At 39.6% G+C, this 14,539-nt stretch overlaps 1 protein-coding gene across 2 annotated transcripts; it reads left to right on the forward strand.

Moving 5' to 3' along the window:
• Positions 1-41: 41 nt before the first annotated feature.
• On the forward strand, positions 42-14,014 carry cpb (F-actin-capping protein subunit beta). 2 transcript variants are annotated; one of them, XM_045728277.2, is made up of 5 exons: positions 42-186; positions 2,885-3,096; positions 3,847-4,019; positions 4,831-5,030; positions 11,732-14,014. In XM_045728277.2, the coding sequence occupies exons 1-5, from the start codon at positions 184-186 to the stop codon at positions 11,981-11,983; spliced, it is 840 nt and encodes a 279-aa protein (XP_045584233.1). In that variant the 5' UTR covers positions 42-183; the 3' UTR covers positions 11,984-14,014. The 2 variants fall into 2 exon arrangements, with proteins under 2 accessions (XP_045584233.1, XP_069174509.1); XM_069318408.1 differs by lacking the exon at positions 42-186 and adding an exon at positions 661-802.
• Positions 14,015-14,539: the final 525 nt, after the last annotated feature.

Raw genomic sequence — 14,539 nt, forward strand, 5'->3', positions numbered from 1 at the left:
TAATAGTAATAACAATCTAAATATAACAGTGGTGAGATATTTGATGCGGTAGAGGAGAGAGAGGCAGGAGGAGAGAGGCAAGAGAGGCTCGGCTGAACAGTGATACTCCAAGCCGATAGCAGCCGCCCGACGGGGAAGATATTCTTATTTTTAGTTTCAAGTTAGCTGTGATAGGCGAGTATCATGGTAAGTGTGTGAGTGTGTGTGGCGGGGAGGGGCAACTGTGGCCGCGGGGGCTGGAAATACGGGGCACACGGCTGTTATAAGGGCTGAGGGGAACGGGTGTCTGGTGAAGGCCAAGAGTACGCCCATCCCCAGCAAAGTGATTCACTCCTTTTACCCAATATATCAGCCTCGAGTAGTAACTTGACCCACTTGAGGGTGGACTCCTCACTCGCCTAGCTAGGCCAGAGTTGGGGCTGAGTGGCTAGGTAGGGCTAGTTGGGGCTGGTATTGAAGAGTTGGTTGAGGTAGAGGAGAGCCAGAGGAGCCACAACTGGGTCACCAGACGTGAGCCCCACCCCACCCCCCTACACCTCTCAGGTATACCATACCACCACCCACAACAGTCAAAAGGATCACCCTCCAACAACGAGATGGTTGAGGGGGGCACTATTAGGTAGTTTAGACTAGCAGCTGATGGCATTTGTTGCAGGGTTGTGGTGTTGGAAGAGACAGGTGGCCTGCAAGTTTCTCTCTGGTGTGACCTCCAGGGGTCGCCTGAGGGTGCCCAGGGGCACGTCTGACACTCTTGCTTGCCTTCTGCTTCCCTCCACAGGTCATCTACTCCCGTCTTAATAACGTTAGTTCAAGACATTGCCATTGTAACTCACAATCTGATATGCTATATGTTAAAACGGTGAATTCAAAGTTGTGTGATACTAGTTATTAGATTAATGTGAAGTAGACAGTTTTGTTTGTTATATTTTGGGTTGAGCCACCGGCCAGTGCCTATCATCTACTTTTAAGCCGACTTGTGTAATACTGAACTGTACTTGAATATAGAATTACTTAACACTATAACTAAATACAACATAATGTGTGTGTGACCTGAAAATGGTGCAAACAGATGTAATTAAGGAAAATAAAAAGGTGTTTGTTGGTGAAACTTGGTGCAGTAATTCTAACAGATTCTCTTTGCTACTAGAAATAAAAATTACTTTTACCAATAAATTGATCTAATCAATCATAGCCAAATACAGTGTATTAGTCCCTGGGAGCTATTAAATCGGGCATTAAGGTTACATGTTGAAAAGTACTCACCGAGCATACAGGTTTTGTGGCTGGATTCTGCTCTTTGGTCTACAGTTTACAGGTGCTGGGACCTGTCCTAGGTTGTCATAGTTCATTGCTTTCTCATTGTGTAGCATGACATGGCGGCACAGGGTTTAACTTGATAGATAAACATCTCTTCTTATTATTATAATAATAATAATTTATTTAGGAACAGTACATACATAGTTGCAGCGTTACAGTACAAACATTCTGTTAGATTTAAAGATAGAGGTAGTACATACAATACCTAAAGCCACTAGTACGCATAGTGTTTCGGGCAAAGCGTAATAGTGTTTATTCTCATACTAGCAATGTTTACGTAAAGGAACTATTGTGTTTCTCCTTTTTAATACTGTCTGAAGAGCAATAAGCTATGTTACGTGCTTGGAGACTTGTATCTTTACTGTATGTAAAGAAAGTCTTGTTATTAAGTCAAATCAGTAAAGAAATAAGTTATCTAGCAATGAGGCATCTGTTAATATACTGTAGTGACAATGCATTCTAGTTCATCTTCATCTGTATTGTCGGCTATGTTCATACTTGTAGAAAGATGCAGGTATTCATAACCAGCCTCTTAAGTTCTTTGACATGCCCTAAAATGATGCTGTCCCACTATATATTGGTGTGAGGCAAAAATAAACCAATAATGTCAGTGAACTGAGTCTAGGCTAATCGTGGGTTGTACATTTTGCCCTGAACCCTACACTACATGTCAAGGATTAAGTTACTGTATCCATTGAGCCAGAAACACAATACAACAACTCTCCACGGTGTCTTAACACTTTCGCTGGATGATGATGACGCTCTCGGAGTCATCAAAACAATGCGTGCAGTTCGGGGCATGACGCCAACGCCGTCATATTGTATATTCATCTTTGCTTATTCTTATTATTACGTATAAACATTGTGAGTGAAAGAGTTTAACATTGAGTTGTGTGCTCGCCAGCAATGCACGGCCTACCTTGCAGTGCAATGCGGGTGGCCCGTTGGCCTGGCCAAAGTGTTAAGAATCATGTTGCATAGGGGTGTCGTGGGGGGGGGAGGTCTCGGTAGTACGGTCGGGTTTGTTCTCGACTCGCATTCGGTTGGGCACATTCGTTTCACTTAATGCCTCTGTTCACCTTGCAGTAAATAGGTAATACAGTTAAGTAAATAGTTATACTATTTAGGCATATAAATAGTTATACTAACTATAATTAGGCAATTAGTAGTTAACTAGAAGCTTTGGCAGTCCCCCCAGTGATGTTAGGGAAAGGAAGTTTTGTAAAGCTTGAATTTCTGAGCAGCTCCACTGTTGGTCTTTCTTGACTAGATCATAAAATCTCTATTTATCTAAACAGGTTATGACCCTAAAAGGATGTTTGAAAAGCGTCCTGTGCTCTGTTATCCTGCCTTACGGTTCATAATCTGCTTAGAAATGCTATTTTTATAAACTAAAGGCTTATTATTTTTTTTACTTGACCTCAGATAAAGGATAAATTTGTTTGACATCATGACAAAATGTTTTATCTGTTACGAATATTTATGATCTTTATATCTTTAATGTTCAGGTGCTTGTCAAAGCATACTTTGTACTTTACTGTATTAATGTATATATTTTTTGTTTCAGATGGAGCAGCAGTTAGACTGTGCGCTTGACCTGATGCGCAGGCTGCCTCCTCAGCAAATAGAGCGTAACCTGAGTGACTTAATTGATTTGGTGCCATCATTGTGTGAAGAACTTTTGTCATCTGTTGATCAGCCTCTTAAGATAGCACGAGACAAGAACAGTGGAAAAGATTACTTACTTTGTGACTACAACAGAGATGGGGATTCCTATAGGTAAATTTGTTAAAACTGTCTTACTATCTTCAAACGGCGTATCTACATTCTCACAGGATTACATTATTATATTTAAAGGGAGCATAAAAAGGGTGCATTAACAGGGGAGCCGGTGGCTGAGCGAACAGAACACTGGATGCGTGATCCTGGGTTCGATCCCGGTGCCGGCGAGAAACGATGGGCAGAGTTTCTTTCATCCTGATGCCCCTGTTACCTAGCAGTAAATAAGTACAGTACCTGGGAGATAGTCAGCTGTAACGGGCTGCTTCCTGGGGGTGGAGGCCTGGTCGAGGACCAGGCCGCGGGGACACTAAAGCCCCGAATTCATCTCAAGATAACTGCCATTTGCTTTACACATTGAGCACCACTCACTTTCATTTGTTTCATCCTGTATGGGAGTAAATAAAAATCTTATCTTCTGTATGTGTGTGTGTGATATGAGCACCACCAGGGAGTCGAGCGGACAGCATGCTGGACTTGTGGTCCTGGGTTCAATCCCAGGCGCCGGCGAGAAACAATGGGCAGAGTTTCTTTCACCCTATGCCCCTGTTACCTAGCAGTAAAATAGGTACCTGGGTGTTAGTCAGCTGTCACGGGCTGCTTCCTGGGGATAGAGACCTGGTCGAGGACCGGGCCGCGGGGACACTAAAAAGACTCGAAATCATCTGAAGATAACCTCAAGATAACCATTATACTGTATTGCATAATTTTCTTATTTTGTTATTTTAAATCAATTTTCTCTCTTTCCAGGTCACCGTGGAGCAACACCTATGACCCGCCTTTAGAAGATGGAGCTATGCCCAGCGACAGGCTACGTAAATTAGAATTAGATGCAAATCAGGCGTTTGATCAATACCGTGATATGTACTTTGAAGGTGGCGTTTCTTCTGTATATCTTTGGGACCTAGACCATGGGTTTGCAGGTAACGTTCCCATGATTCCCAGCTCACAATTAATATACATATATATTAATAAATACCTGTATCTTTGTTGCTTATTTGGTCCATATAAGTGTTGCTTCTACAGCGCAGTAAGTGGTTGTTTATACAGTACATGTAAAGTGTAAGTAGAAACTGGATTTTTTTAATTTATGATGCTCCCAATTATGATCATTTCAATGTTATATTCATACTGGATCAGAATTATTTTAGGGGCACTCTATGAAGGAACTCTTGTGTGTGTAAAGGCTGGTGGGGGGGGGGGTTACCAGGTAAAGGGGTTCTATCTGAATTGACAGCAAGATTGCAAAATGGCTCCATATTTGTTATAGGTGCACTGGATGAAACTATGAGGCCACAGTAAGTGATGAGTGAGAACTATGAGAGGGGTCACAGTGAGTGTATGAGTGAGTAATGTGAGACATGTACTCACAGATGAGTGTATGAGTGAGACAGGTGAGTGTATGAGTTAGAACCGTGAGATGGGTCACGGTGAGTGTATGAATGAGAAGTGTGAGAGGGGTCACAGTGATCTGGCACAGTCAGCGAAGGTTGACAGTATCCACAGTGTAGCACCACATTGCATGCTACAGTAGATAATGTGTATTAGCCAGGGACTGATATTTTGGGGAAGCTTCTGTATGTAGTTGTTTCTAAAGTCTGAAGGAAAGTATTTGGAAATCTCAAGTGTATATATATATAGAAAACAATTTGCATGTTGAATTAGAATTGTCTTTCCAATTTTGACAGTATTGAATGTTTTAACTGATACAACTAACTTTTTATTTTTACACAGGTGTAATTCTCATAAAAAAAGCTGGTGATGGTAGTAAGAAAATTAAAGGTTGCTGGGATAGTATCCATGTTGTTGAGGTAGTAGAGAAATCCAGTGGACGTTCGGCGCACTACAAGCTCACTTCTACTGCGATGTTGTGGCTACAAACTAATAAACAGGGATCTGGCACCATGAACCTAGGCGGCTCACTTACCAGACAGGTCAGTGCATTAGGCATCTCTCTTAAGATTAAGTAAGAATTAATTTTAACTCTTGGCATGCAGCTGTCATCAGTGCCACTACTTGTGAACCAAAAAATATAAAAAAAATTTTTATAAAACAATGAATGCAAAAAAATGCAAATATTCATGACTCCTGGTGTACACCCCAAATGGATTCCTCCCATTGGCCACTCCAGACCAACAACCCAGTGCACAACTCCATAGTCTCCTGAGACTGATGGATGCCTACTAACTCCCTCCTACTTGGATTCCTCCTGGATTCCCCGTCCTGGGAGGAATCCAGGTGGGGAGTCGTTGGGTCCAGGGACATGTGGATACTCAGTTTGCTGTGTGATGGAGGGGTGAGAGGGTCTGATGTCCAAGTGAGATGGCTGTGCACATATAATTTCAAATTGAATAACGTAGAGCAGCTGAAATGAAAAATTTTATGCACACACATACACAGCATTATACAGTTTTGAGATTTTAAATTATACATGGAGTGATTATGATAATGGTGTGGTGGTTCATGATGCTTCTCAGCATCAGTGGAGACATGGTGGGCATTGTAGATGTTCAGTAGAGCATGTAGGTACAGTAATTATAAAATAAAAATGAACATGCAAGAGGATGGATAGAGCGAGAACTGCTGGCAGACATTGAACTGAACTTGGTACCGGGCAGCTTACCTTGTAAAACTGGTAATAGTAATTATAATATAATTTTGTATTACAAAGTTATACCGAACAATGGAGTACAGTGGTTGAATAGCCATTACATAAAATGCATATTTAATAAAGCCACTAGTATTCAAAGTGTTTTGGGCATTATAGATAGGAAGTGAGTGCAAATGGTCTGAAGTACAAGTATGCACTCGTGTGTTTTTCAAGTGCAACAAGTTGGGTCAAATGCTTTGCTCGGTGACCAAAGATAATTCGACTGAAGAACGAATTGCGGTAGGCCAGAGTATTGTACCAGGTGTACTGTAACGCTTTGCTTGTAAACTGATCCCAGTATCCCAAAAGTGTTCCTGGTTGCCTGTGACGTGATTTCTTACCGAATGTCATACAGTAGTTTAATCACTATCATTCACTTAATTCTCTTTATACACAAATACTATTTTCTATGACTGTGCTTGGGTAGTTGACAAGGTAATATCACACAGTCCGTGTTATAGTGGGTATATACTACTCGATCGACTTGGGATTTGTATGAATGTTTGCCATTAAATTTCCGTTTTCCCTAATAGGCACAGTGCCTATTTGAGAAAACGACATTGTATTGTAACTTAGAGGAGAGACTATTGAGTTGGTCACACAACTAGGGTAATCGCCCACTTCACACACTCTTGTGTTGGCCGCAATCATGATTCTACATTTATATGCATATGTCTGTGTAGAGAATTTTATTGCGAGTTCGGTGATATAAAATTTAACGCTGGGGAGCCGGTCGGCCGAGCGGACAGCACGCGGGACTTGTGATCCTGTGGTCCTGGGTTCAATCCCAGGCGCCGGCGAGAAACAATGGGCAGAGTTTCTTTCACCCTATGCCCCTGTTACCTAGCAGCAAATTAGGTATCTGGGTGTTAGTCAGCTGTCACAGGCTGCTTCCTGGGGGTGGAGGCCTGGTCGAGGACCGGGCCGCGGGGACACTAAAGCCCCGAAATCATCTCAAGATATCCTCCACACTCTCATAGTCACTTATTAACAATGTTCTGTGTCTTGATCGTGTGTGTTTCTGTGTCCTACTTTCTTGGAGAGCACCGGCACAATGCATGCACCTGCAGCTACCCGTTCATTTGAAAGTGATGTGTAAATAAACAAAATCTATATGAATTTGTTAACCGTGGTTTGTGGCCTACAAATATGGTGATTCATCTGGTGTGTACTAGCACTGTACTTTTAGGAAAATTAGCCACATTGTAAATTTGAACAAAATGTTGGCTATATAGTACAGTGGTACCTCGCATAACGAATTTAATCCGTTCCATGTTCGTCATGTGAAACGGACGTCATACAAAACGAGTGTCCCCCCATGTAACCAGTGTGATGCACTGTGTTTATTGTGAAATTTCCCCAGAGTGCATGACATCAAATGTTCCCCAAAATAAAAATTTTCTTTGTAAAATGATAAATTACCGTCCCTGAACTATGTAAAAATAATTACCAAATTCCACTTACTTTGGCTGTGAGGGCGTGGACAAGGTGCGCTGTGACGTCATCAGGGCCTGGTCGCCCGTGTGTGAAGCTCCCAGACACGGTCGCGCAGGCCATTCAAGCACCGCGTGTTGCCACAAATATATTTTCAAATATTTTTTCTATGCATTTCCAATGTGGTTTTATTTGTTTCATTTATCGTATATGATGCATATTTGTGACCTTTACAATATGTATACAGTAGAATGTTCATAATTTTCCATGAAACTGTGATACATGTGTCAGTAATGTGTCCACAATAAATGTTTATTGTCACAATATTACGTGGTAAAAATTCACTAATATTACAATATGTACAGTTTCACATATTATTTACACAGTAACACACTGTATTACACACTCAGTACTTTGGAGGTGCATAATAGTCAACGAAGTAGTCCATGGTACACAGCGCGACTTTGCTCTCCTTGCACCAGCTACAGATAGATTTTCGTTTCCTGTTTCATCGTTATGTGTGCTTGCAAATAACGCACTTGCGTGCACCCTTGGCTTTAGTACTTGTAGGTGGTATGTAGCCAAGCTTGTAAAGCATAAAGTAGTATTGAAACGATTATAGGAAAAGCTCAATTTGTAAGGTAGTCTTGAAAAGATCGCTTTGTAAGGTCCCACACAGGAAGAGATTCAGTTAGCCTCAAAGAGTGTCCATCAGTCAGGAAGAGATTCAGCTAGCCTCAAAGAGTGTCCATCAGTCAGGAAAAGATTCAGGTATTCTTGAAAATATCAATGAACACCACCACCATGGAAGCCGCTAACACTGTTAATCTATGCTACTTGTATCAGATGCATCATCACTGAACGCAGAAAACGATTCATCTATGTATCATCTATATACATTAGAGATGGCAAGGGTGGGGCTCAGAGCTACACCTGGATACGCTTGCTGTATCATCCTCATAGGTGCTGTATCACTGGCATCCGACCGTTGTGTTAAGCCCTTATTGCGCCTAGCTTCACCAATGTTATGACCCTTATGTTCTTCAAACAAAAGGGTCTGAATTGCACCGACTGAGCACAGTCTTTCAACACCGTGTGGGACAGGTGTTTGAGAGCCAGAGGCACGTGTGCCACAAATGGTTGCTCACGCAGTACTAACCCAGCCAGCAGCCCTTGTCTTTCATATTCGTTATGGCAAAAGGTTCGTTCAGTTTTTGTTGGGTAGGCTGCTCCATTATGACAATCTTTCTTTGTTTCAAATGTGTTCCATTTGTTTTGTATTTGTCACTTACGTCTCAATAATGGAGCAGCCTACCCGACAAACACTGAACGAACCTTTATGACATTTGTCCATTTTTCAAATTGTTTCAACAGTTCTTTTATTTATCGTTTTTTTTTTTTTTTTAAGAAACATGGAGCAGCCGACCTGTAGACCACCGAACGAACCTTTTTGACATTTGTACTGGTTTTCAAAATTCTTCATTTTTTTTATTATTTACGTTTTTTGTATGTAAGAAACATGGAGCAGCCTACCTGCCGACCACCGAACGAACCTTTTGCTATAAGGCAAATGAAAAATAAATATTGAACACATTTGAAGAAAGGAAAATGTCATAATGGTTTATTCAGTGTATGTAAGGTAGGCTTCTCCATTATTGAGACGCAAATGACAAATAAAAAACAAATGGAACACATTTGAAACAAAGAAAGATTGTTATAATGGAGCAGCCTACCTGCCGAACACCGAACGAACCTTTTTGACATTTGTTGTATATCAGACATTTCATTTCATTTTTTCCTACAAAAACGTCAATGCTTTGCAACATCTCAGTAGTCACCCTTTTATATCCCAGCATCATTAGCATCTTTAAACAAGAACAACATAATTTATGTGCATCGTCGGAGGCGTCTAAGAATGTGCAAGAAGCAGCGCGACCCCACCATGTGGTGTTGACGTTACTCAAACCAGCGTTCGTCATAAGGGACGATTTGACGCCGATCGGGCCGTTCGTTACCCAAAATATTCGTCTTTTGGGGCAATCGTTATGCGAGGTACCACTGTATTACAAACATGATAGTTTATTTTGGTAATAATGTTTCTTTAATCTAGAATTATATTATTTAACTAGCTGTTCCCTGCCATGCGTTGCTGAGCCACAGCAACCTTTCCCTGTCTCTCAGTCCTCCCCACCATTTCCCCCCTCTCCCATCCCTTCATCCTCCTAACCATTCCCCACTCCCCTATCCCCTCATCCTCCCCCACCATTCCCCCTTCCCCTCCCCTATCCCTTTGTCCTCCCCACCATCCTCCATCCCTTCGTCCTCCTAACCACTCTACCATCCCCTCGTCCTCCCCATCATCTCCCACTCCCCCGTCCCCCCTACCATTCCCCATTCCCTCATCCTCCCCACCACCCTCCACTCCCCGGTCCCTTTGTCCTACCCACCATTCTCCATTCCCCTGTCCCCTCGTCCTCCCCACCATTACCCCCTTCCCTGTCCCCTCGTCCTCCCCTCCATCCCCCACTCCTGTCCCCTCGTCCTCCCCACTATTCCCCACTCCCTCGTCTGATGCATTCCCAAATGATCTGATGCTCCCGTCAGAAAATTGGGAACATCATATGATCTGATGTTCTCATCATTGAAATACAGTATAAGAAAAAGTTAAAAAAAAAATAAAAACAATGAAATAAATAAACGGTTTTCACAAAATGAACAGTATGGTAAACAACACAGCTCAATTCCAAAGCAATGTCACACAAAAATAATTAAATCAAAATTTAAAATAAATTTAAATCTATGAAAATTCAATTTATCAATAAAATCGGAAACAATGAAATGGAATCGTAACATATTTAGTATAGCGTCTGTTGCTCTTACGTGCAACAGTTGGTGCTATTTTTCAAAAAAGCATGTTTTTACCTGTCACATGTGTGGCATCCATACTTTTGCTCACGAAATGAACAGTATGGTAAACAACACAGCTCAGTTCCAATGTAATGTCACTCAAAATAATTAAATAAAAATAAAAATAAATCAAAATCTATGGAAATTCAATTTGTCAATGCAATTGGAAACATTGAAATGGAATCTAAACATATTTAGTGTAGCGTGTGCTGCTCCTACGTGCAACAGATGGTGCTGTTTCTTAAAAAAAAAAGAATGCTTTTACCTGTCACAGGTGTGGCATCTATACTTGTACAGTACTTACGAAATGAATGGTATGGTAAACAACACAGCTCAATTTCAATGCAATGTCACACAAAATAATGAAATCAAAATGAAAATACAGGTAAATCAAAATCTGTGGAAATTAAATTTATCAATTCAATTGGAAACACTGAAATGGAATCGTAACATATTTAGTATAGTGTGTTGCTATTACGTGCAATAGATGGTGCTGTTTTTCAAATAAAACATGTTTTTACCTTTCACAGGTGTGCCATCTATATAGTAGGTATATAAAAACACGCGTGTATTCGAATGGAACGTTGTGTCAAAATTTCAAAGCAATCAGTGGAGAACTTTCGGAGATTACAGTGTGTGTTGCTCTTACGTCCAACAGATGGCACTGATTTAAAAACAAAAAAAGCATGTTTTTTCCTGTCACAGGTGAAGCATGTATACAGTAGTAGGTATATAAACACACGCGCCAATTCGAATGCAACGTTGTGTCAAAATTTCAAAGCAATCGGTAAAAAGGTTTCAAAGGTTTCCTTCACATGAAAAACAGTTTTTCAAAAATGCATGTTTTTCTCTCATCACAGACGTGACATCTATAATATATGCATATAAAAGCCCGCTTGGATGCGAATGGAACGTTGTGTAAAGATTTCAAAACAATCGGTGCAGAACTTTCGAAGATTAGCTATTTTGAACAAACGAACATTTACATTTTTATTTATATAGATTGAAATTATATATCAGAGTGCAATGTCAACCATTACTTACCGGTGTTAATATATAGCTTGGCATATGTTTCCTTTTCATACAACTTAACACTGCTGTCTAAAATATATACAAACATCATCACATCAAACAGCTCAAAATGACTTCCATTTTTTCTCTGTAGACTTTAGTACAGTATTGGAAATCTAACATGATTATTACTATTTTCAGTTAATTAATTAATTTATTTATTTATATACAGTATATACAAGAAAGTACATTGGGTTGATGAAAGTACATAGCATTGATGTTTTTACATTCTTGTAAAGCCACTAGCATGCATAGCGTTTTTGGGCAGAAACATTAATTGAATGTTGCTTCATTTCATAAATTAACAGCAGAATTAAATGTTAAAGTTGGATCTGTAGTAGTTATTTTAAATAAATGGATGACAATTCAAAATATTGACTATTACAATTCAGTCTAGTGGACAAATTTGCTAACATTTTCAAGTTTTGTAGTTATACAATGTCCTAATTTTAATACAATTTAGTTTCAGATGTTACTTTAATAGCATACATTATACTGAAGAATGTAAGATTTAGATACAGAAACATTTGTGGCATATTAAATGGTTTTATTACGACTTCATCATTCCAACAGATGGAACAAGACTGCCCCGTTTCCGAGTCATCTCCACACATTGCGAATATTGGCCGTATGGTGGAAGACATGGAGAACAAGATCCGCAACACGCTTAATGAGATCTACTTTGGCAAGACAAAGGACATTGTTAATGGACTCCGCTCTGTCCAGCCCCTCCCAGACCAAAAGCAGCATGATGCCCTCAGGACTGAGATTGCAAAGGCTCTCATTAGGAGACAAGCAAAAGGCTCTAATGATGAGAATAATTAGGCTGTCAAGCTTCTTTCTAGGTTTGTGGATCACACAAACCAGGGCTAAGAAAAACTGCAAGAATACGGTTCTGTTTGTAACGATGGCCTACGCCTGCTAATGGGCATGAAACACACGATTTCAGGCCACACAGATTAGCCTTCTCTGGCAGGACTTGTTAGTGGATGTTGCTGTGGTGTTTGCAATGATATAATGCTTGGTGATATGTGAATCAACATCCCTACTCTGGACACAACTGCCATTGGTCGAGGGTCAGAGTGTGTACAGCTTCGTGGTGTCACAAAACAAATAACCAGCTTTGTGAAAACTGAAAGTGATTATTGAGACACTTGAAGCAGAAAATAAGTGGCTAGTAAGGTCCAGTGGAGAGAATGAAGACTTACTTCTCTGTGAAAGTATCATTCCACTGGGTAGGAATGCATATTTCTTAAAAGAAATGAGCAGCATTAGAAAATGCTTATAATGCTTGCAATAAATTCTAGTTCATTTCAAAGATGATCGTAATTGTTATGGCTGTATGAAATGCTTAAAAATCAGTAATATATCCAGTTCCTGCTTGAAAAGTAGCTATACAGATAACCTGGCTACTTCCCAGGTGATTTTTTTCCTATTTGTTTTAAGTTATAAGGCCAAAGAATAATTTTAACTTCAAAAGGCAACCACACACAAGTTCCAGCACATTTAAAGTGTTTAAAATTGTTGATATTTTTAGCAATTTATGCAATATTAAAATGAAGGGAAAAAGGAAGCTTGGGTGGTAACACTTTAGGTGCTTCTAACAGTTCCATCGCATTTGCTGTAATTTGACGATATTCTCATCGTCAGTAATGAATGGTCTTTGTACGGGGCAATTTATCTAATTGTCAGAAAATGGGGGTTTCCTCTTGGAAGAGCCCAGTGTTTCTTGGGAGATATCAAATTGTGAGGGCATGTGTGGTTAAGTTTTTTTTACACAATTGGTAGTTTTTCTTTCTTTGTTGGGAGTTTTTTCTCTATGGTGTTTCTAATGGAAATGAACTTTATCATTACTTATGAAAACCCATGCAGTAATTTTGGATTTAATATTGAAGTGATTTGAAAGTTTCCATTTATTTTGGGTGATCCTTATCTCTACTTTCTCTTCAGAAGTGATTTTTATGTGTGATCTACTGTTTCTACTTTTGTAAGCCTAGTCCTCTTTCTGCGGCTGTTAACACTGTGTCAACGCTGGTAAGTGATAGTTAACGTCAAATTAACACCATTAGTTAGCATGTTACAATTGAGGAAACGTTTTTTTTTTTCATCCTTTGATAATTTAAAATTGAATTTTTACATAAATGTGATGTTAATAGCTGGATTGAACATCGGAGTGCATGACTTATCTTTATTATTATGGCAAGTGTTTCTATCACTCGTTCCCTTGGCGGACTTTATAAAGGTAGCGAGACACTTGACGACGACATGCATGACTAAGGACGTCCATCAGTTACCAGCGCAGCCACCGACATAGGGATTGTTAGGCAAGCTCATGCTACTTGTCTTGGGGGCAATAAGGATCTAGGCAACAAGTGCATTGATGTAAACATGTTCTTAGTATTTCATATTCATGTGCTTTTTTTTTGTCATTTTCATTACTGTTATGTATGAATCGAGAGTTTTCAAGAATTTTAAATTTTATTTGTTAGCTGTTGGTCATGGGTTAGAAAAACATTGTATGGAATCATTCAGTCTATAAGTGCATTAAGCTTGATTATCATATAAATTTTCCTTTAATGAGGAACTCCTTGTCTCAGCTGGGTATTTTCTTAATTATTTATAGAGTTCAATATATATATATGGGCATATATTATGGTACTCTTGCCTAGAGCCTGGCTGAATGACACTATTTATTATTACCACACGTTCTGTTTAAAGTATATAATATGGAGAACTATTGATCATATCCACGTTGTATTTCCTTTAAGGCCATGTGATCGTCTCGTTGTTATGCATTTGCCCTGTGTGGCAGACACTATTTTTGATCAAAGAATTGATTATACAAGTATTTGGTAAGTTATTTGTTTTATTATTCCATACTCCACTAGGTTAGAAAATTTATAATTCACTTACCTTTGAACCTTGAATGTTAACATTCTGGTGCTTGGCGTGAGGCCTAATAACCATCAATGCAGTCCAATATTAATTTTACAAGTTTAGGATCTGTGAAACAATCCTCTATTTTGTGTTAATTGGTTCTATCTTGTTCACTCTGCTAAGATTAACGTGCCTACCGGACACATCCCGGCTCTTCATAACGTGACATCTTTGGAGAAACTTGCTACAATACTGTAGTGCTTGAATGAAGGTGAAGGAAAGGCCCAATACTGTGTAAGTATATTAAAAAACAAATTTTTGTATGTAACCTACATACAACCTTTCTCAAAGTACTGTATACAGTACAATGTTCTGCTGGACATTGTATACAGTACCTTGATGATGGGTGTAGGTTGCATCTTAAAATTTGATTTTTAATATACAGTACTTAGACATATATTGAGTCTCTTTCACCTTCATGACATCTTTATTAGTCAGAATAAA

Source organism: Procambarus clarkii, chromosome 90 (genome assembly GCF_040958095.1).
Source record: "Procambarus clarkii isolate CNS0578487 chromosome 90, FALCON_Pclarkii_2.0, whole genome shotgun sequence".
NCBI classification, from domain to species: Eukaryota; Metazoa; Arthropoda; class Malacostraca; order Decapoda; family Cambaridae; genus Procambarus; species Procambarus clarkii.